Here is a 21861-nt window from a genome sequence, read left to right as displayed (position 1 = left end):
GATTTTTTTTGAAAAAAGCTAAAAACAGGTACAAAAATAAAGTTTAATTCCCAAGCCACAACAGAAGAAAATTGGAAAAAGATGAATTAAGGTAAACCATAATTCTTCCATAGCTCAGTTATAAGAAATACCAGAAATATTACAAATGCCCCAGGTGCTGAGATTAGCATCACCCACAACTCCATGGAAAATGTATCCAAATTTTATCTCAAAAAACTTGGTATGACTCCACAGTAAATCCCACAGATCTCCTATCATCACAAACAGAAAGGGAAAAAAAATAATCCCACAAAATTCTAAGCTTAATAGAACAGATGCCTCTTCCTGACAAGGAACAGCTGTCAGGCAAAGCTGTGATTTATGAGCGGCATCTACTTTCTCGCATTCCATAAGGTGTCGATATTTATCTTGAGACCAACTATTACCGATTATTGGCAACTGTTAAGAAAAAGAAAAGTCAATGAAACTCAGGCTGCTGGTAGTAACAATTATGCAAATACCAAGAATTGTTCTCAGATATCTCAGGGGATAGCCCACTTTCTGTCAAGGCCCTAGTGAAGGAAAAGTATGGACAAACAGATGTGGCTGCCAGACCCTTTACAGACGCTCCTCATGAAACAGAAAATACATTAAAATTACACTGCTTGGAGTTCCCGTCGTGGCTCAGCGGTTAGCAAACCTGACTAGCATCCATAAGTACACAGGTTCGATCCCAGTGGGTTAAGGATCAGTGGGTTAAGGATCCTGCGTTGCTGTGGCTGTGGTGTAGGCCAGCAGTTACAGCTCCGATTGGACCCCTAGCCTGGGAACATCCATATGCTGCAGGTGCAGTCCTAAAAAGACAAAAAGACAAACAAATAAAATAAAATAAAATTGCACTTCTTTATCTTCCCATATGAGGCAAACTCACCAAGATGCCATGCATGAGTAAATAAGAATCAGAGAAGACGACAGAGGGATAGAAAAGAAACGGAGGAGCAGCCGTGTTCAAACCGCCTGGATACCTTAGAACTGACTGCTTTAAAACAGAAGTTGTTTTAATAATATCCATATCTGACTTCCATTACCTGACAGGCAGATGTAAGTTAAATATTCGCCTTGGCCCCCAGTTGCCAAGAAAGGAATCTTTTTCTTTGTCCTTCTCTTGACTTGGACAGCTCCCAGCATCCTTTCATCAAGAGGTGCAAAAATTTCCTTGCTGATGGCAGATTTGGCACTCATTGTCGACCAAGCAAGCAGGGCACGCAGTGAGTTCTCTAGACAAGAAAAAGAAAAAGCGAGTTGGAATTGGCAATACACTAAAAGCCTGTAGAAGAATGAGCAGCAGGTGGATCTGCAGGTGAAGTAATTTTCAATTTGTGGTTTAACCTCTTGCTTGTTCAAAATGCATTACAGCATCATTAAAAAGCAAGGTCTTCACATGTGTAATAACTGTGAAAAAACACAAATAAAAAGCAAATGCAGATTTACTCGCTGAAAAATGACAAAGGCAGTGTGAGACGAGCAGCACAAAATGGGATCTAGAAAGTATGTCAGTCTTTACCCCAACGGCTCTTGACTCTAACTGGCAAGTGGCACCCACCCCATCCCCGTTCTGTAAGGACCACGATTTCACATTTCTAGCCGAGAAGTCTTTCCACTGTCTAACAATCTTTAAAGTCAAGAGGTTCTTTATGCAACTTCAAAATCTCTTTTAACTCTAATGTAAATCCATTTCCCTAATTCTATTCATAGTGGAAATAATATCGTCTTTCACATAATAACTATATATGTGACAGAAGACCATTAATTTAATCATCCTTCAGCTGCTTTGGGTCAGGCCAACTAATTAATCCTTATTTATTAGCCTCTTTCAATGGGGTCCTATTTTCCAGTGCTCTTCTGCCTCTAGTTGCCATGCTCTGGACTCTGACCAAACTCTTGCCAGTTTCCTTCAGTGAAAATGGACACAGAATTCTAAAAAAAAAAAAAAAAAAAAAGTCTGACTAATGCCAAATATTTTGGAAATGCTACCCAGCAGTTCCCACTTGTTATGCTCCTGTGGTTAACCAGCGGTGTGTGCCCAATAATTAAGAAAATAAAGCAGCATGTTGCTGACTCACAATGAGCCCCCCCAACCCTTCAAACTTACATATACAAAGTCCCCATGTTATATTTAGTTTTCCAAAGTTGTACTTCCCTGAAGGTCTTAATTCCGCTTATCTGTGTCTATGATAGTCAAAGTCAATGTGCATTTTAATCCTATCATCCAAAAACTCAACTGCAACTTGAGTAAATGTTTTCTTTTCCATCATCCTAGTCATAGTCCATGTCTTAATAAGTAACCAACATTCGTTCAAGCAACTAATAAATCAGAATTAAAGGTGCAGAGAGGGCCAAATATTCGTCATGCAGGTTGTACACAGTATTCTGAGATCCTGCAGAGGGATCAACAGCACAGCTATATATGCTAACAGTATCTCAAGGAGCTGACCAATTTGCTGAAGAACTGAGCCAGTGGGTAAACAAATACCTATTATGTGCCACCTCAATGCTCAGAATTGGAAATATAAGAAATAACTATAAGCTATGGTCCCTGTTCTCCAGGAGTTGACTACTGACCACATCAAAGTTTTCCCTTAAATCCAAATGATTTATAATGCGAGATCATGGAGATCATCCTTCCCAGGGCAAGATTCACAAATGCTACCAACACAGCTGTCTACCTGTAACTTGTCCATACCTATAACCTCATGGTAAGAAAGAGATATATTAAAAAAAAAAAAAATTCCTCTGGTTAAAGAAATTTCTCCTAGTTTCTGCAGGAGAAACTACAGATTTGTGTAATAGTACAGGTTTTCTTAGTGGTGCCAACAATAAAGAATAAAAAGTGTTGCTTTTTATTCTCTATCTATACCTCTCTACATATTATAGATCTATGCCCAGATCTATGTGCTCTGATAGTGATATTTTACCATTGCTGCCAGGTTCTTCATACTGGTTGAGAACAAAATGATGACAGTGATGGGGGACCTGTTTCTCAACATGCTGACCTCTAACTGACACTCTGTGATTTCCTAGAAGTTAGCAAAGAGAATTTCCCCTGCCGGGATTTATCCAATGACTTTCCAAGGCAGGATGCTATAATTTACAGGGAATTTTTTTTTAAGAGACAAACACATACTAGTTCTTTTCTAGCTCCAAGGCCTCTCACCTATCATCCTGTGGGAACGTGTGAAATAGAAAGCCAGCGGTAGCACAGTGGCTTCAAGTGTTCCGCAAGCAATGGAGAAAGAAAGTCACCTTCCCAAACCCATTAGGCATTCTCTGACCACTGCTTTCCCAATGGTGGCACAGCTTTTGCTTTTCTAACTCAGATTCTAAAATTGTGATTAAAAGAAATAGAAAGTATCACTTTACTATGCAAAATCTGTCAGAGTGGGGAAAAAAGGAATATGCATGTATTACCAAAGTCTTAGGTAATCCTGTTCTTCTTTTGAAAAACTGGTAAGATATGGAAATGACCTGTTGTTGTTTTTAATATACTGATATTCAGCAGTCAAGAATAAAGGAGGGGGGGAAATAAAGTCATTAACTTCACTGAGCACAAGTTGTGGAATCAAGCAAACTTGGGTTCCCATTTCATTAACAAAATGTAAGACTTACATGTGATTGGGTAAAGCTCTTAAAATTCCAGACCCTCAATTTATTTACTGCAACATGGAGAAATCTTCACTTAATTCATGAAAATGTTGGAAGAAGTAGATGAAACATGCATGCAAATCACTTATTCTAGTGTCTGAATCATAATGAATGCTTAAAATGGAAAATCTGTATTAACTCTCCTAAGATATGAAAAATAAAAGATACTCTGAACTTGCAGAAACTGAGTAAATGTAGCCAGCCATACCAGAAGGTATTTGTAAAAGGAAAACACAACTTTACCAAAGCCTTGCTTTTCTCATTCACGGGTATGAAATCCTCTAAATACAGATAAATGGTCTAATAGATAGAAGGCACTGTATAAAGTTTATTAGGATGAGGAATTTATTATAGACCTCACCCTCAGGAAACTCACCAGTAGGAGACTATCAAGCTCATTTTTATGGGAAACGGTCTAAAGCTTTTGTTCAGGACAAGGACACTAACAAGCCTATGGGACTGTGAGCCTGAGTGTATATATAAACGTACTCCCTGGAAATGGGAATGGACAGTGGATCAGAAGGGCAAGAATCAGAAAGTTGAGAGGGTGCCTGCTGTAGCTTTGTGGAAATACTCTATTTCTCCCAAACATGTCTCCTGAACATGACTTCACATCTGAACTCAAAAATGCAGACCCCTGCCTTCCCTTCACCCTGACCAAATCAGAATCTTGGGATCTGTATTTTAAACAACTCTAACTGGTTCTCCTGCAGCCAGCCCGATGCCTAACTGAGAAGCTGAGAGCCTAAGGAGGAACTCTGGGGATGGAAAGAAAGGGGTGTGTTCTCAGGAGAGAATACAGGAAGAGAAAGCACAGGATTTGTCCTCTCCATTCAAGCAAGCAGCTTTCTCAGGTCTTACATCTTCCTGCGGATAAATTAATGTCCAGCGCACAGCTGGGCCCCTTTGTAAAGAAAACAAGATGAATACACAGCAGTGGTGCACCACAGACCACTGTTACTCCAATCAACATCACCCTGAAGGGGAGCGCCGCACACCACCTCAAAATATGCTGCTTTGGTATACGGACTGCTTTGAGCTGAAGGCAGGTGAATAACAGCAAATGCAGGAGAGACTTTCTCTCAACCCCCTTTATCTGTCTTAAGACCGATCCTCCAAGGGAACTCAGTTGTCAGAAATCCTCTCTCTAGGGGTTTCATCCACCAGGGAACACAGACTCTTGTTCTCCTCAAGAGAGGAGACTAAAAGTCGATACCACAGCCAGACACACTTGGTCACAAACCGTCATACTTCCCTTCTGGTCTTCTAAGAGCCCATGCATCTTTCCAAAAAGTCATCCTCTCTCCCCTAAGAGGTCAGCAACTCCCTCTCCCCCTTCTCTACTAGGATGGTATTTAATCCGGCATTCCAAGCCACCTGGAGAACTACTCATTTTTCCCAGGGTAACTCCCATATATACACGAAGCATGCAAGGTCATAAACTTCTGATTGGTTTTCTCTTGTTAATTCATCTCTTATTACAGGGGTCTCAGCTAAAAACTCAGAAGAGTAAGGGTAAAATTATTTTCCTCCCCTACAACCCCATGGAAGTTTTCTCTCTTCCTTGTCCACAGCTTCTCTAAGCTATAATTACAAAGCTTTCCCATCCAAAAAACCAACCTACAATATGATTTGCAAGTCAAAGCAGCTGGCTGCCTTAAGTGGTAGTTGTAGAAACTAACCACAGTTAGCTTTCATCTCCCTCAAGCCTTTTCATCTATCGTCTTCTCATTTTAAGCCCTCTAACCCATAACTACTTCCGTCAGCACATGGTTACTATAGTGAGATGGTCCTCCATTGCCCATCCCCGCTCCCAGTAACCAGGAAATCCTCCTTTCCAGCAAGAGTTGTAAACTCCAGGCTCTTCACAGATGAGGAAGACGAAGGACATAAATTATGGGGTAGAGAGGGAAGATGTCTTTGTATTCCAACACTAACATTTTTGGTTTCCAGTTCTTGAACTGACACTTGGCTCTGTGGCAGAGACAAGGAGTGCAGATGCCCTATGGCGGTACACTCATTATTCTGCATGTGGGTCTAAGGTGGTGCAGCCTACAGGGCTTAAATGTTTCTCACCTGAGAGGCAAGAGCCAGCTCGGGTGAAACAGAGGCACCGACTATTTAGCTTATTAATATTAGATGACCGATTCATCTAACCTCTCTGACTTGCCATGATTAACGTGCAATCTTCTGATCATGGTTTTGCATTGGCTATGCCAACACAAGTAACCTGGACAAGGATATTTCCATTTCCAATGAGTAACCAGAATCCCTGGTTTTAGACATCACCCGCTTAAACTAGTTAAAACCAAAACCAGCTGATGTCAACTTTCAGACTTCTCCAAGTTAAAAGCAAACAGGATGTCATCCTCGAAGACTTTTGGTGAGAATCAACTGGTCTCCCCTAGTGCATGGAAACTCTAGTGAACTCACCTCCAATGACTTAGAAATAAGGTCATTCTCTATGACAGGACTGCTCTACAATGCTATTTAGTTTTTGAAATTCTACAAATGCAATTTTGACTCCCACCTTCAATCTGCTGATGCTGATCATGCACCCAGCTCCCAGTGCCTTCCTGGATTTAAAGCCATGTATCTAGCTGCCAAATGAACGTTTCCAGTAAGAGTTAATTTAGACTCGAGTCTTATCCTGCAAACCCTCCAAGCCCCCATAACAACTAAGCAATCACCAAGTTCTATGGATCTGATAAAATATTTCTGGACTCCACCAGATCCTCTTTATCCTTACATCCTCTGCCTTGATTAGGATCCCCATCACCCCACGTTTGAATGATTTGGGTGCCTCCTAAAAAGGCTCTAGTATCATCCCCATTTTGCTCACAACTGTCCCTCTACACTGTCCAATGTAATATTCTAGAAGATGCATATGATTCAAGCTTGACTGTATTCAATTGTTTTTTCTCCATACCTCAGGTCCAGACACAGAAACACAATTACAATTACCTTGACAAGGAACTGGGGAATGTTACAAACATTGAAACCAAAGTAGAAAAACATTAAACTGATTTCCTTAAACTCCTCAGTGTATAAGTACTAAATGTTACAAGTCAGATGTTATTACACAATCACTGAACTTAGATTTAATCTAAAAATGTTACCTTTATCCCAAATCCAAAAACTTCACCTGGTAGTCAGAAAATATACAACTTGTTATGCAATAAAAATTAATCTTGGAGTTCCCATTGCGGTGCAACAGAAACAAATCTGACTAGGAAATATAAGGTTGCGGGTTCAATCCTCAGTTCAGTGGGTTAAGGATCTGGCGTTGCCATGAGCTGTGGTATAGGTCGCAGACGTGGCTTGGATCTGGCATTGCTGTGGCTATGGCATAGGCCAGCAGCTGTAGCTTCGATTCAACCTCTAGTCTGAGAACCTCCATATGCCGTGGGGGCAGCCCTACAAAGCAAAAAATAATAATAATAAATCAATTTTATTTTTTCCAGTTTCATAAATTAAGACCAATGAGATAATCTGAGGTCAATTTAGCTATTTAATACTCAAGTAAGGGTCACTGATTATTATAAATATGCAAATTTTCTACTGAGACAACTTTACTCTTAGATAGTTCTCAAGATGAAAATTTTGTGTTTCCATAGAAGGTTAAGTGTGAGGATAAATTAAGTAAAATAGACAAAAATTTAAATCCACCAGCTAATTTTCCCATGTAGTTCAACTACTGCTCTGTGATGAAAATTCTTGTAAGTAGAATCTAAAAAGAGAGTCAGATTCGCCACTAGAAGAGAATGGTAACTTTAATCTGGTGATAACATTCGAAGTTGAAAACTGCAATCATTTTAAGTTCATCATTCTTTTCGGTAGAAACAATAAGGGCTAAGGAATGGGTTTGCCAACAGTATAAAACCAGATGGGGATGGCAGACCAAAAACTCATACTCAAGACTTGACACAATTTACAGGAAAATGATATAAGAATATATATATATATATATACACTTATATATGACTGGGTCCTAGGCTGTACAGCCGGAATTGACACAACACTAAATCAACTATACTCTAATAAAAAAAAATAGAAATAAGTAAAAATAATAATAGAACTAAATCCCTGCTAAAAATACCTTAATAAAAACATTTAAGGAGTTCCTGTCATGGCTCAGTGGTTAACGAATCCGACTAGGAACCATGAGGTTGCGGATTCGAACCCTGGCCTTGCTCAGTGGGTTAAGGATCCGGTGTTGCCGTGAGCTGTGGTGTAGGTCGCAGACATGGCTCGGATCCTGTGTTGCTGTGGCTCTGGTGTAGGTCGCAGACATGGCTCGGATCCTGTGTTGCTGTGGCTCTGGTGTAGGCTGGCGGCTGTGGCTCCGATTTGACCCCTAACCTGGAAACCTCCATATGCTGTGGGAGTGGCCCTAGAAATGGCAAAAAGAAAGGGGAAAAATTTTTTTTAATAAAAATAAAGAGACTTGACAAGATTTACATAGATTGAGACTAAATCAATGTCACACAGAAAAAAAAAACGCTAAAAATATTCTAGAAGGAGCCAGAAAATTCCAAATAGGAAAAATAAGAATTTTAAGTATATGGGAGAAAAAAAGCCCCAAATACTCTCTATTCTGCTAGAAAAAATATTTGGAGATAGACCAAAAAATAACCTTAAAGGAAGAATTCCAAACAAAGACAGTGTACATCCATATGAACTGGGGTGGCTAGGTCCTGCTCATACAGATTCAGGGGACCTGGTGGGGCAGGGCCTGGGACTTATGGATATCTTTGATTTATTATACTATACGACCAGGTCCAGAACCAATGTCTTCAGGTTTTTTTTTTTTTTTCCCCACCCCTGTATTGAATGAATTATTTATAAAATAAACAAAAAGACTCTATAAACTTTTTTTGAGAGTACATGGCAGATGCTTTGTAAAGCTCTAGTAATGAGTCACTGAGGTTTGTACAGCACTTCATGATTTACAAAACACCTCCACACAATTCCAAGTATACAATCAAGACTGAGGCTGAATGTAGCTTCCAAAGTTTACTCTTTATGTAAACTAGAATCTTTAGGTACGTGCACTTATGAATGGCAAACTACGTCATTTTTAACCCACCCTTATTGGTCCAAGGATTTTGAAGAAGTTATAATTCCTCTCTTACAGAGATTACTATTTGAAACCAAAACCTTTTGAATTAGTAATTCTACTACTAGAGAAAAAGGGAATGCTGTGTGTATTATACATGATGCATGCTTACTTCAGATCCATTTTTAAGAGCAAAACATTATAAACAATCTAAATATCCATCCATATCTAATCTTCATTGGTAAAATACAGCACAGCCCTTTCACTCAATGGAATATCACATAGCCTTTTAAAATCATGGCATAGATCCATAGATACTGACTTGAAAAAAAATGACTGACATAATAGAATGAAAACAAGGAAGTTACACAACAGGAAATAAGCTCATGAATGGAAAATATATGAGTATTGATAGGCATAAAGAGATTTCTAGAAAAAAGTCTTCCAGAATGTTAATATGATTATCTCTGGATTCTGAAACCGAAAAAAAAAAAAAAAAAATAGGTCTGAGATTCCACAGGGCAGTATTCTTACTCCACTGTAACTTGACTATTCCTTAAACATTTTTGATTTTGAGGGACAGTCTTTCTCCCCAAACCAGAAGATATATCAAAATGGATTAAACTGAGATCCAATTGTCAGTCTGCTGTATTCTCTTTTCAGCTACAGTCCAGGCTTGGTGTTGGAAATCCCAAAGGTGAAAGTGGATGAAGTCCCACCTTCAAAGTGTTGTGAGAAAGGAAAGCAAAAGCTCTGGGCAATAATGGCAAGGCCTGGAAGTGATTTTGGTGAGAAGAGAGGGCATCTTTACCTCCAAGCAAGTGCAGCGCCATGCGGAGGCCCACAACCTGGTAAACAGAACACCAGGGAGATGTCAGCCTGCACCTGCTCCCTTGGACACAGACTGCCGAGGCAGTGTGAAAACAGCACCACCACACACAGCAATGCTGGTCACCAGGCTCGGCTCTTTAAGGAAGAAAATGAAAAACCTCTTTTCTACCATCCAGGTACCAAATACATTAGGAGCTGGTTGGCTTTCTCTTCCATGTATATACTACCCCTCCTTTTAGAGAAGACAGTATGTTCACAGGATCTTCCAAGCCAATGACTCATGTCGGCTTCAATTATAGACCTAGACCATTGTCATCTCCTCTTCCCTTGTTTATATGTTCAGTAAGCACATGCTTCTTGTAGGTTTAATATCCCAAGAACACACCATGCTCTGTCCCCAGACCACAAGATCTGTGTTTACACAAGTTTATTTATGTGCTGGATGGACTTTTGAAGCTGCCTTGTCGATCGCTTCCTAACTTTAACAAATGATGTGACAAAGCCAAAAAATAACATCACCACCACCAACAATAGCAACAAAAAGCTGCAGGAACATGCCATTTGGAGGATTCACTAAGGTGAGACGAAGATTTCACAAGCATCACTCATTTTGAGGGATTCATTCTATAATAGAACCTGCACATTCACAACTTTAAACTTCGAGGACCAGCTGTGTTTGTTCTACAGTATTCATACACCGATTCTACAGTAATGGGGTGGAAAAAAGTACCAAAGGGCAGGGTGGGCTGGGGTACACTCATTGGATTATGACAGCATTATCGATCCAAAGTATGAGAGAAGCATTAAAAATGAATTTAGCCGCAGCAAAGAAAGAACAAACGGTTGTAAAAGAAAACAAACCAAAAGGAGCTGGAATTGCTGGCATTTCCCAATTTTTGAAGACTCATGTCATTGTGGTGTCAAACAGCTAGTCAGGAAACTGAGCAAATATGTTGGCTTGAGAGCACTGTTTACAGACAACACGCCTAATAGACAAATCTATTCCAACCATGTATGGACAAAACCATCCAAGGGTTGACAACATGAAAATGAAACAGTGTAATTGTGTGCTGTGTTCCATACTGCTTGCTGAATCAGCATGCTTCTTTCACCTACACTGAAGATAGAACCCACTCATCAAAGGAAGTGGAAGACTTAGGAAGACTTAGGTAGTGTGGTTCAGGCGTTTTCTCTTTTAGAGGAGGGGTGTGATTTATATAGAAGTTGGCAACAAAAGTTTTGGATTGAAAAAAAAAATAACTAAACATATTAACTACTAAAAACAAAGGAACAAATAAATGAGCACATCCTCTGGCAACCATAAAATGAGCCTTTTATATCATATATTTGTTTTCCCAAATCTTAGGTAAATTATACGTCCTCTTGATTTAGCTCTTTCAATTTTAGAACAGACTTAGAATTTAACATTAAAAAGGTAATACATCTTTTAAAAGACCCTCCATTTTTTAAGTGTATGAAACCTACGAAAACTGAAAATACAGTTGAAACAAAATTCACATACTTTTTCCATAAATCTAAAAATGAGAGCAAATCTCAAAATATTCTCTAAGTCATCAGTCTGAAGAGTAGTCCTACTTGAATCCCTTATATCACTACTTGATAATTTCTTGAGAGAGTGTCAGTTTTCTTTGCTTTTTAGGGCAGCGCTGGTGGCATATGGAGGTCAAACCAGAGGCCAGCTGCCTGCCTACACCAGAGCCACAGCAATGCAGGATCTGAGCTGCGTCTGCGACCTACACCTCAGCTCAGAGCAACACCAGATCCTTAACCCATCGAGCAAGGGATCGAAACTGCATCCCCATGGATGCTAGTCAGACTCGTTAACTGCTGAGCCACAATAGGAACTCCTCATTTGATTTTCTATAATTGATACTTTATCATTGTTACACCCTGACATGAAGCCCTTCACAGCAATGAGGTGAAGAGAAGAAACGTGAAACATTCAGGAGCCACTTTACATGGATTTACCTTGTCAACCTAAAAGATAAGGCACTCTGTCCTTCAATGGCTCAGTTTCACAAATGAGGTTTTCAATAAGGTCATTAAAATCTTCTCATACGGATATAGCCAAGGACTGTCATTTCAACTTTAAACAGTGTCTCCAACAGTTGGCTTCATGATTTTATGCAGTGTAATTCGAACGGTGCTGGGGAGATTCCCTCCCAGCCTCCAAAAGCTTTTCCCATCAGCTCCTCAAATTCCTAAATGAGATGCATGTACTTAATGGGACTTGGGTATGTCACAGTCCTTATTAATACGTTTATATGTGTGGGGGGGTGCGAATCCACCTTACAGATAAGGAAACTAAGGCTCAGATAGTTAAGTAAGTTGCTCTAGATCACACAGCTCTTAAAGGACAGATCAGGGATTTGAACCTATGAACCATGATTCTAGCAGTCTTTGCTCTCTCATTATCTTCTACTGAAGAAATGAAAAGAATAGGAAAAGATGAGGTAGAAATGCATTCCAGGTAAACCAAGACAAATTTCATCTGCTTCACAGTTTTGCCTCTACTCAGCCTTGCTTCTGAGTGGACCAGACATCATGCCTGCCCAGCAACTACAAAGATAATGAATCAGGCTATAGTTTGAAGTCATTCTTTCCAGCTATCTGTGCATCTTGGGTGGGCAGGTCATGCTACGTTGGTTGGCAAAGAAGACCATGTGATCTAGTTAGAAGAGAGCTTGTTTGGATCCCACAAATAAAAAACTGGGGAGCTGAGAACATGTTAGCAGGGAGAGTCTATGAGAAATCCCTATCTCCATAAACAGGACAATGCCCACTGAAGCCTCATCACAGCTGTTCACCACCCTCCTCTGGAGACCAGCCGTTTACAACAGGAGTCAGCTCCTGAGAGGATCTTGGATGGCTGCCACCAGGCAGTTTTATGAACCCTGTGGGCTATTTTCCAAACCGGAAAAGGCTTAAAAATGAAAGGCACATATTTCAAAGGTTTCTGCTGGTTCTCAGGGGAAACTCCTCTTTCCACTTCCTTTGCTGTATTACCCCCCTCTGGTATTTCAAAAGCACAACTTGGACCCTCCTTGGTACCTCCTGCCCCACACTTTCTGTGCCTTCTATTTTCCTCTGCCAGTGCTTCAAGCAACCTTAGTTGCTTCCCCAGCAGCAATACTCATGGCTTCACACGTCTGAAAGGTTTGGAATTCAAGAGGAATTCCAGCCGCTTGACTTTACTGAGTAGGATCTCAGCAAGACCTTCCAAATGAGCCAGCCAACAACCGTTCCTTGACATCTTTTGGGGCCCTACCCACCAGCAGCTTATAATTCAGTTGAAAGATGTGGGGCAAGTTAGTATGCTGGCATCCTTAAGCTTACACTTTTTTTATATAATGATTTTTGGTTTTTTTCCATTATAGCTGGTTTACAGTGTTCTGTCAATTTTCAACTGTACAGCACAGTGACTCAGTCACACATGCACGTATACATTCTTTTTTCTCACATCATCAACATGGATGGAACTAGAGTGAAGTAAGTCAGAAAGAGAAAGACAAATACCATATATTACTCATATGTGGAATCTAAGTGTACACATTTAATGGCTGGAAGTGATTTGGTGATTGTCCAGCTCATCCAATTCTCTTCCTTAAAATCCTAAGAAAACTGAAGCCCAGAGGGTAATTCGCAAATCATACAACCAAAGGGGAGTAAGGCCAACATTAGGGCTAGCTTTTGTTCTCCACTCTACTGCAATGCTCTTTCAGGTAGAGGTTGTTATAGATAGTAATCCCAAGTTCATGGAAGGTAAGAATAGGTGGTATGTCAGCACAGAGGGAAAAAAAGAGAGAAAACAACATTTATTGCAGTGGGGACTCTTCTCAGATTCATCTTTTTTCTTCTGAATTTGCATGAAATTAAATGCTGGACTAGAATATCACCAGCCCATAGATTTCTAAACCTCATTTGGCTATTACCTTCTATTCCCTTGAATGTTCACAGTTTATGTTTTCTCATTTGGCTGTCGAGGCCAAAAGCAATGATAGTCTGCCCAAGTGGAACAGCTTGAGACAGTCCAAGAAGCACAGAATTGTTTTGGCTAAGTCCCAAGCCACAGGGCTCTGTGTTGACCCCAACTAACAGGAGCCCCTCCTCAGTCTCGGTGCTCTGAGGCACTGGAAGGAGAACATGCCCTGAGCAAATTCCCACTCTGGGAATTTGATGCTCTGGATTGGGGGTCTCTTGCAAACACATGCTAACCATGCCAAGAATCTGGATGAGCTGTTGTAAGGGTTTCTTGGTACCTATTCCAGGCCCTGGGAAACAACCGGGTAGGAAAATAGGAATCTGTCAAGCCTAGTTTTTGTCTTTGGAACTGCACCCTTCAGCCTCAGTGTAACTACCACCAGGTGCCTGCAATCTGTAATCAGTGCTCTATTAAAATGCTCTCAGAAATGCCGGAATTATCCTGATTTCCACACGCAGCTGCACAAGGTCTTGTTGGGTAACGGAAGAGTCTCTACAGGTTCAATGGAGACTCCCCAGAAGCAACAAACCAGAATGCCTTGGTTAGGATGCAGCATCCAATCAACAGTGAAATCTCCACGTGAGAGGGATGGGGGGGTAGGCGGGCATCCCTGTTCTATGTACTGGGGATGCCACAGCATAGCCTACAAATCCAGGTCAGACTCAAGGTCCATATGCAAATGTAGATTCTGCCCCATTCAATCAGCGCTTCTGTCATTCAATGTCAACCCCTTTCTCAATCAGCATGTTCCAGAAAATAACTAACTTTTGACCTAACCAGTTGTGCAGCGTTTGATAGGGAAGAAAATTCCATCAATTGAATACTACTCTAATTAATACTAACTCAGGCTAACACTAGTACAAGTTTATGCTATCACACATTAACAAATTACAGAGATGTTCAAGCACATGTGATCCAGCTCCCCATCCAGAAGCAGGGACCAAGGTTCAGTGGTCACTTCCCTCCTGTCTCAGTCTTACAGATGGAGGCTAAATTAGTCATTAGATAATCAGGTCTGAGCTTTGCCTTTACTTGACAAATAATTGTGAGTAAAATTCTTTATTTCTGAGAGCTGTATCTTTAAGATGGAATAATGCCCCACACTTTGCAAGAATGTTGTAAAGGATGAAGGAAGAGGTTACAGAAATTGGCTCCCTGGGTCTCAGCCTGCTCCCATCTGGTCCTTAAAAGGCAGACAAGTATGGCAGGTTATATCTGCACAAGTGTATACATATCACAGTGTATTTTACAAAGCTTTCCTCAAGTGTCATCCTATTTCATCTTCCCAACTTGTGAGGTTAATAGCCTCATCTCTCCTGGACAGGTAAAGAGAATGAGGCTCAGAAAAGCAACCTACCTTGATGATGCTGCTAGGTTCAGCCAGGAAAGAGGTGGGTTTTGCTCCTATAACCCTGTCCTGTTTCCATTGCACCTTTTTGCTTCACCATATGGAACTGCCAGCTTAAGCAAGAAAATAATAACAGAGCCAACTTGTCTACCCCAATGTGGATAAAGTGTTTTTCCCCAAGGGAGATGCAGGGTTGTGTAGACATAAAAATAAAAAAATAAATAAAAAATAAATTAAAAAAAAAGGCAAAGTGAGGAAAGAAAATGCACACACAAGGAGCTGGGGAAAGACACAGCCTACTTCATTCAATATGCAGCACTGTCCTAGACACTGAGGGGAACGAGATCATGGCAGTCCATTCTCTCACGGAGCTGACGTTGCAGTGGAGAACAATCAATAAGCAAGCAATTCAATGCAGTAGTTGAAATCAATTTAGACCTGTCCTGTGGGTTCAGCCATTAAGCAAGGGGATGAAGAATAACAGTCACTATCATTCACAACTCACATCAGACAGGGAAATCACATCATGTGGAACCAAAGCTCCGCAAGCCTTCCAAGGGGACAGTCACCTGGCTCTGATGAATAATTCAGCTCCACACACATTGTTCTTTATTATCAGAAGTCACAAAGAAATTGCACCTCAGGACAGGACCTCTCCTTCTTCCTTCGACAAACATTTACTGAGTAATTATCATGACTGGGCTCTGCACAAGGAATGGAAATTATAGACAAGTCAGGTTCATCCAATGGCAAGTGTCCAGTTGAGGAGAAAGACAATAAAAACAGGCCACCCTGGACCAAAATGAAAAGTCTGAAGAGGCAGGTACGTTAATTCTTCAAAGGCTGGTGATCAGTAGCTACTTACCCTGTTAACCCTGTCCTTGAGATGTAATTAAAGAATTTAATTAGGTCAACCTGTAAGGATTACACACAGTGAGCCAGTTTGATGGAAAACCATGGAAGCTATTAACTCTGAGTGACCTGGACATATGCCCAAGCTTCCACCTGGGATGTGTGCCAGGGGCGTGCCCTGGATGCTTCAGGAGAGACGGACACAGCCGGACCTAGGTGAGTGTGGAACACTCCCCACGGGGCACAATTCTGCACAGACCCTACACACTTTCAGAAGAGCAGGGGAAACTCTGGTTACATGGATGGCAAAAAATGGTCACAGAGAAGCTGCTCTAGGAAAAAGATGTCTGAGACAAAGACAAACTCCTCAGATGTCCATTTAGTATCAAGTATTATAGGGAGAAGGGAGAGAAGATGAAAGATGGTTTTTTTTTTTTACAGCTGCACCTTAAGGATAGACATACCCTAAGGATGTACCCTAGAGCAATTCTTGCACGTGTAAACTTAGAGGTGAAGAATGCTCATTGCAACTTTTTATTAGCAAATATTGGAAACAACCTAAATTTCCTAAGAATGGGTAAATAAGTTGTGTTATTTGCATATATTGTAATATTATACATTCATTAAAATGAATGAACTAGACTTACATGGATCAACATGGATAAATCTCAAAAATGTATCTTTTTTTTTTCTTTTTATGGTTGTATCCGAAGCACATAGAAGTTCCTGGACTAGGAGGTCGAATAAGAGCTGCAGCTGCCAGACTACACCACAGCCACAGCAATGCCAGATCTGTGCTGCGTCTGTGACCTACATGGAACACCAGGCCCTTAACTTGAGAGAGTCCATGGATTGAACCCACATCCTCCTGGATGCTAATCAGGTTCTTAACCTGCTGAGCCACAATGGGAACTCCAAAGATTAACTTTTAAAATGTTCAGCCCCACCTGTTTACTAAAGTGGGGGTGAAGAGACCTGAGGTCATCAATGGGTAGTCTTGCAAGAATAAATTTTCTTGGCCCGTGTGCATTTTATTTTTTTTTTAATTTTTATTTTTTGTCTTTTTGCCATTTCTTGGGCCGCTCCTGCGGCATATGGAGGTTCCCAGGCTAGGGGTCGAATCGGAGCTGTAGCCTCTGGCCTACGCCAGAGCCACAGCAACTCGGGATCCAAGCCGCGTCTGCAACCTACACCACAGCTCATGGCAACACCGGATCCTTAACCCACTGAGTAAGGGCAGGGACCGAACCTGCAACCTCATGGTTCCTAGTCGGATTCGTTAACCACTGCGCCATAACAGGAGCTCCCCATGTGCATTTTAAAAGTCCATATTTTATGTTAAATAGATTTCTAGTTTCACCTGAAAATTGGAAGCCTCCAGCAACAGTTGGCCCATGGCTGCCCACCCACCCCCACCACATCTACAGTCTCAAATTCACCATGCCCGCCACTCTCTGTTTTATTGCCCAAAGTGAGGCTTAATGTCAACCGACCATCATCCAAGTTGCCCTGCTTTCTTGTATCTGGCCTGTTGGCTAATTCCTTTCTGTCTGGTTACTGAGTATGAACAACCTGATGTAGATACTAAATTAATTAGCATGATTGGGAAAGTTGTAAGAATACATAAGAAAGAAAGAGGACAGTTTAACAAAAGAGTTACTGCCCAATGGGAAAGTAAAGGTAAGATCAAGAAATCATCACATGAATTTGGGGGAATTAAACCAAGGGTACCAAAATAAGCAAAAACAAGCTAAATATTCAAATCCCATTGTCATCTTAGATGTTTATAAACACTTTCTATTCTCACACCCCGCAAAAGTCAACTTCTCTGAGGACGTGCCACCAAGCAGGCTCTGGAGTCACAAATACAAGTGGGATGAAATATGGAGGGTGGGGACTCCTGCAGCTTCATACACAGCCAACTGGAAGATAGTTTTCAGACACTGTACCAAAAGCTCTGAAAACTGGTAAATCATCAATTCTACCCCTAAGAATTTATCCAAAGGAAATCATTAAACAAGTGGGCAGATGCATATTCATGTATTTGATTGGTTTTCTTAAAATACCAGCCTGGTAGTCTTTTTTTCACTGATGTCCTATTTAATCTCAACATAAACTGCAAAGAGTCAGTGTCCCACAGAAATCTGAAGGCCCAAACCTTCAAATCTACCATGTTTTCATCTTTTTGAGCAGGCATTTCACCGAGTATCTAATACTTTCCAAGTCTGTGCAAGACTCAAGACACGCACATGAGAGGTATAGTGGGGCAGGCAAGGGCAGGAGACTTTGCAGGAGGGAGTCTGGAGCCGCAGGAGGCTCTCAATAACTGCTGCTGTCCAAAGGACCCCTGGCTTTATGCAGAAAGCATAATCACAATATATACGCATTTGGGGTTTTTTGGGGGTTTTTTTTTTGTTTGTTTGTTTGTTCTTGTCTTTTTGCCATTTCTAGGGCCATTCCCATGGCATATGGAGGTTCCCAGGCTAGGGGTCGAATCAGAGCTGTAGCCGCCGGCCTACGCCAGAGCCACAGCAATGCGGGATCCAAGCCGCGTCTGCAACCTACACCACAGCTCACAGCAATGCCAGATCCTTAACCCACTGAGCAAGGCCAGGGATCAAACCCGAAACCTCATGGTTCCTAGTTGGATTCGTTAACCACTGAGCCACAACAGGAACTCCCGCATTTTGTTTTTTTTTAAAAGAACCTTTTGCTCACAGCCCATGTAGCAGATTTTTTTTTTTTTTTTGTCCTTTTAGGGCCTCGCCCACAGCATACGGAGGTTCCCAGGCTAGGGGTCAAATAGGATCTGTAGCTGCTGGCCTACACCACAGCCACAGCAATGTCAGATCCGAGCCACATCTGCAACCTATACCACAGCTCATGGCAACGCAGGGTCCTTAACCCACTGAGAGAGGCCAGGGATTGAACCTGCGTCCTCATGAATACTAGTCAGATTCCTTTCTGCTGAGTCACGATGGGAACACCCCAGCAGACTTCATAGATGTCTGTGTTCACCTCAAAAATACCTAAAGAGCAGCAAGTGACACAATACCAAACCATCATTCCCATGACGATCATCGTTTGTTTTATACTCTGTATGAAATAACTAACACTATACAACTTTACAGACTTGGTCTGCTAATTCTCTCTGTGTATGCACTCATGTGCATGCTCACCTATAACACAGAAATCCCCCAGCAGCTCTGTTTAGCTGTATCCACTTCTCATTGGCAAGCCCAACCCAACTCAGCAAAAGCTGGGAAGCTCTGAAGAGAAAGAAGACAGGGTTGGGAACAGGAACTTTCACTCGCTAAATTAAGACTAGATAAATAACATATGTTAAAAAAAATACTCCAATGCCTTAATTAGTTGGAAGTTATTTGGTGTTGGTTGACGGCTGCAGCGTTCCTTGATGCCTAGTTATTTACAAAATGACTATGCTGATTTCCTCTATTCTAATTCTCACCCTAATTTATCATATAGTCCTGAGTGGTATGTAAATATAAAGACAGTTCACTGTACTTACTGAGATAGAAGAAGTGCAAATGATTAAATGCAAATGTAAAAGTCATGTCAATACAGTGCTGAAAACGAAATTTTTCTTTTTCTTTTTCTATGCAATTAACTCAGAAACCACATGGAAATTAGCCAAGAAAGAAAGCTCAGAAATAAACAAGCTTGATTACAGAATCCCAGCTCCATAGATACCTACTCTATCTACTACAAAATCAGCGTGCTCTAAACTCTTAACGGGAGTTGAAGGGGAAAAAATCCAAAAAGATTCTGGTTTGAGACACAACCACTGAGCTGATAGTTCTATGTCACAATTAACTACTGAAGAACTCACAAAACAAAACAAAACAAAACCCTCCACAATGAGATTTTAACAAGCAAAGGCACGGGAAGAAAATAGAAGAACATTTAGTCCATGGGTTCCAGAGTAGCTGGACTGTGCCGTGAGACAACCAGGTTGAAATGGACATCACTGAGAGTTGTGTGTTCAGACTACCTGATGGGGTCCCATGACTGCTTCTCAATGTAGCAGCAGCTGACTCTGACTTTGGGGTGCTTCCTGTTGGGAAAGGATAAATGAATGTGTGGTTCTTACCTATGAGGATTGGATTACACTAGAAGAGGGCATCTTTGGAACTATGTGTAGGAAGTAAGTTATACACCAGGCAGGGAATGTATGTACTGGACAGGCCATAACTCAGGATACCTTGCTTCTCACTTTATGGTCCTCAGGGGAGCTGCCCAACCACCTGCTTTTATGAACCACGTAGATACACCTTCCCAGTACAAGCTGGGTGGAACAGAAGAGACCCCTTAACCCAGGAAGAGTCAAACCAGCTACAATACAGCCTTGCTTACAAAGAGAAGCTGAGCCAATCATATTCTGAAAGAAAACAGCTAATGACCCATATAGCAATGGGAGCTGAAGCTTTAAGTGTCATTTATGATGCAGAGAGAGGTTAAGAGAAGACAGATTACATATACAGCAAAGTTACAGAAAAAAACTGATCTGTAGATTAAGGAAAGGATGGTGCAGATATGGGAAGAGATGGAGAGGGAGAGACAGAGAAAAGGAAAGGAAACACTCAGAGCTTCCTGGGTACACCCAGATTTACAGTTCATAGACAGGGTTATGAAAAACTCCTATTTTCCTGAAGTAATGGGAATGAGTTGCTCTTGCATGCAAACCAAAGAACTTACTGCAAGCAATGATCATTGGCAAGTAACTTAAAATCTAAGTAGGTATCTCACTTTTGTGATTCATATATTAGGCATACCTAACAGCTGCCCAATCAGTTCACAGAGGTCACTGGGGGAGTGGGGTCAGACTAATATGAATGTGTAATTTGTTGCTACTGAGGGGTGTGGAAAGTCAAAGTGACAGCAAGTTCAGAGTTCTAAATAAACAGAAACCTTTCCTTGCTTATGTTAGATGCTCAGCTCACTGAGCCTTTATTATCCCTAAAGGCAAGATAAATCCAGTCAAAAGACATATTAATGCAAGATGACTTTTTTACTTTATGTAAGGGGGAAAAAAAAATCACCCAATTCAAGGTTATGGTTCCCACGAATGCAAACCACACTAAACATGTCATCTGAAAAAGAAAAAGAAAAAGAAAAAAAAAAAAGAATGCCTGGAAGACAAATGTTGGTGACAGACAAGTAGACCTCTGAGAACTGCCTTTTCTCCATAACTGCGCAGCCTCAAGGGCCTTCCTTCTCACACAGGACTTCTGACTCCAGAGCTGGTAGACCTCCCTGCCCAGCCTCCTCTCCTCCACACCCACTCCCAGCTCCCACCTGGCTGGGACGTGGTCCTCTCTGAGGACCAGGGAGCCTCCTCCCATGATGGCCATTCTTCCTCCCAATGCTTCTCCCCAGGGCTGGCTGCTCCTCTTTTGTACCATATATGCAGTTTTATCACAGTGCCTGGCATATTATAAGCAACTCTTAAATTTCTGCTTGGGGGTCCGGGTCTAACAGATTCTGAGCTACTGTAGGATCCAGTCACCTAGCATACTGGCTGGTACATCACAGGGCTGAAAAGGCACGTCTTAAATGCATGGGTCCATGCTCTCTCTGCTGCACCTTCCCTGGGCTGGCAATTTTCCTTAGAAGGCTCCTACTCAGCCACAAAGCCACGCTGAGACTGCTGTGATCATCTGCTAACTTTTCTCTCTCTCTTGGCTCTGATGCTTTCATCCTAAACACAAGACCATGACCCAACCTAGGGAAGGTATGTTCAGTGTTCCATATTTTCCCTAAACATATTAAACAGGTTAAAGAAAGAAAGATTCAAATACAATCTTACCATAAACAGCTTTAAAACCTTAACCTAGGGATCAGCAGATACAAATAGCCACATAGTAACTATTTTAGGTTTTGTAAGCCATGGGGTTTTGGTCACAACTCCTCAACTCTACTGTTACAGGACAAAAGGCAACCACAGGCAACAGATAAATGAATGGGCATCCTGTGTTCCAATAAAACGTTATTTACAAGAACAAGTAGCCAGTCCACAAGCTGGAGTTTGCAGATGCCTAATTAATCCAATGCAACAAAAACATATCA

The 21861-nt window shown here is 41.3% G+C and overlaps 1 protein-coding gene across 5 annotated transcripts in view; it reads right to left on the bottom strand.

Moving 5' to 3' along the window:
* Positions 1–21861, bottom strand: part of STXBP6 (syntaxin binding protein 6) — a 251503-nt gene that overhangs the window by 179910 nt on the left and 49732 nt on the right. For 4 of the 5 annotated variants that reach the window (XM_047795255.1, XM_047795252.1, XM_047795253.1 and 1 more), the window contains one exon: positions 1068–1256. In XM_047795255.1, the coding sequence (XP_047651211.1) occupies positions 1068–1221 (154 nt within the window). In that variant the 5' untranslated portion in view covers positions 1222–1256. Of the gene's footprint in view, positions 1–1067; positions 1257–15491; positions 15512–21861 lie in introns of those variants that run through there. The other variant, XM_047795251.1, reaches the window with a different exon arrangement.

The sequence above is a fragment of the Phacochoerus africanus genome, chromosome 9 (assembly GCF_016906955.1).
Source record: "Phacochoerus africanus isolate WHEZ1 chromosome 9, ROS_Pafr_v1, whole genome shotgun sequence".
NCBI classification, from domain to species: domain Eukaryota; kingdom Metazoa; phylum Chordata; class Mammalia; order Artiodactyla; family Suidae; genus Phacochoerus; species Phacochoerus africanus.
The sequence above is the reverse complement of the archived record's forward strand: the minus strand, read 5'-3'. Positions and strand labels throughout refer to the sequence as shown.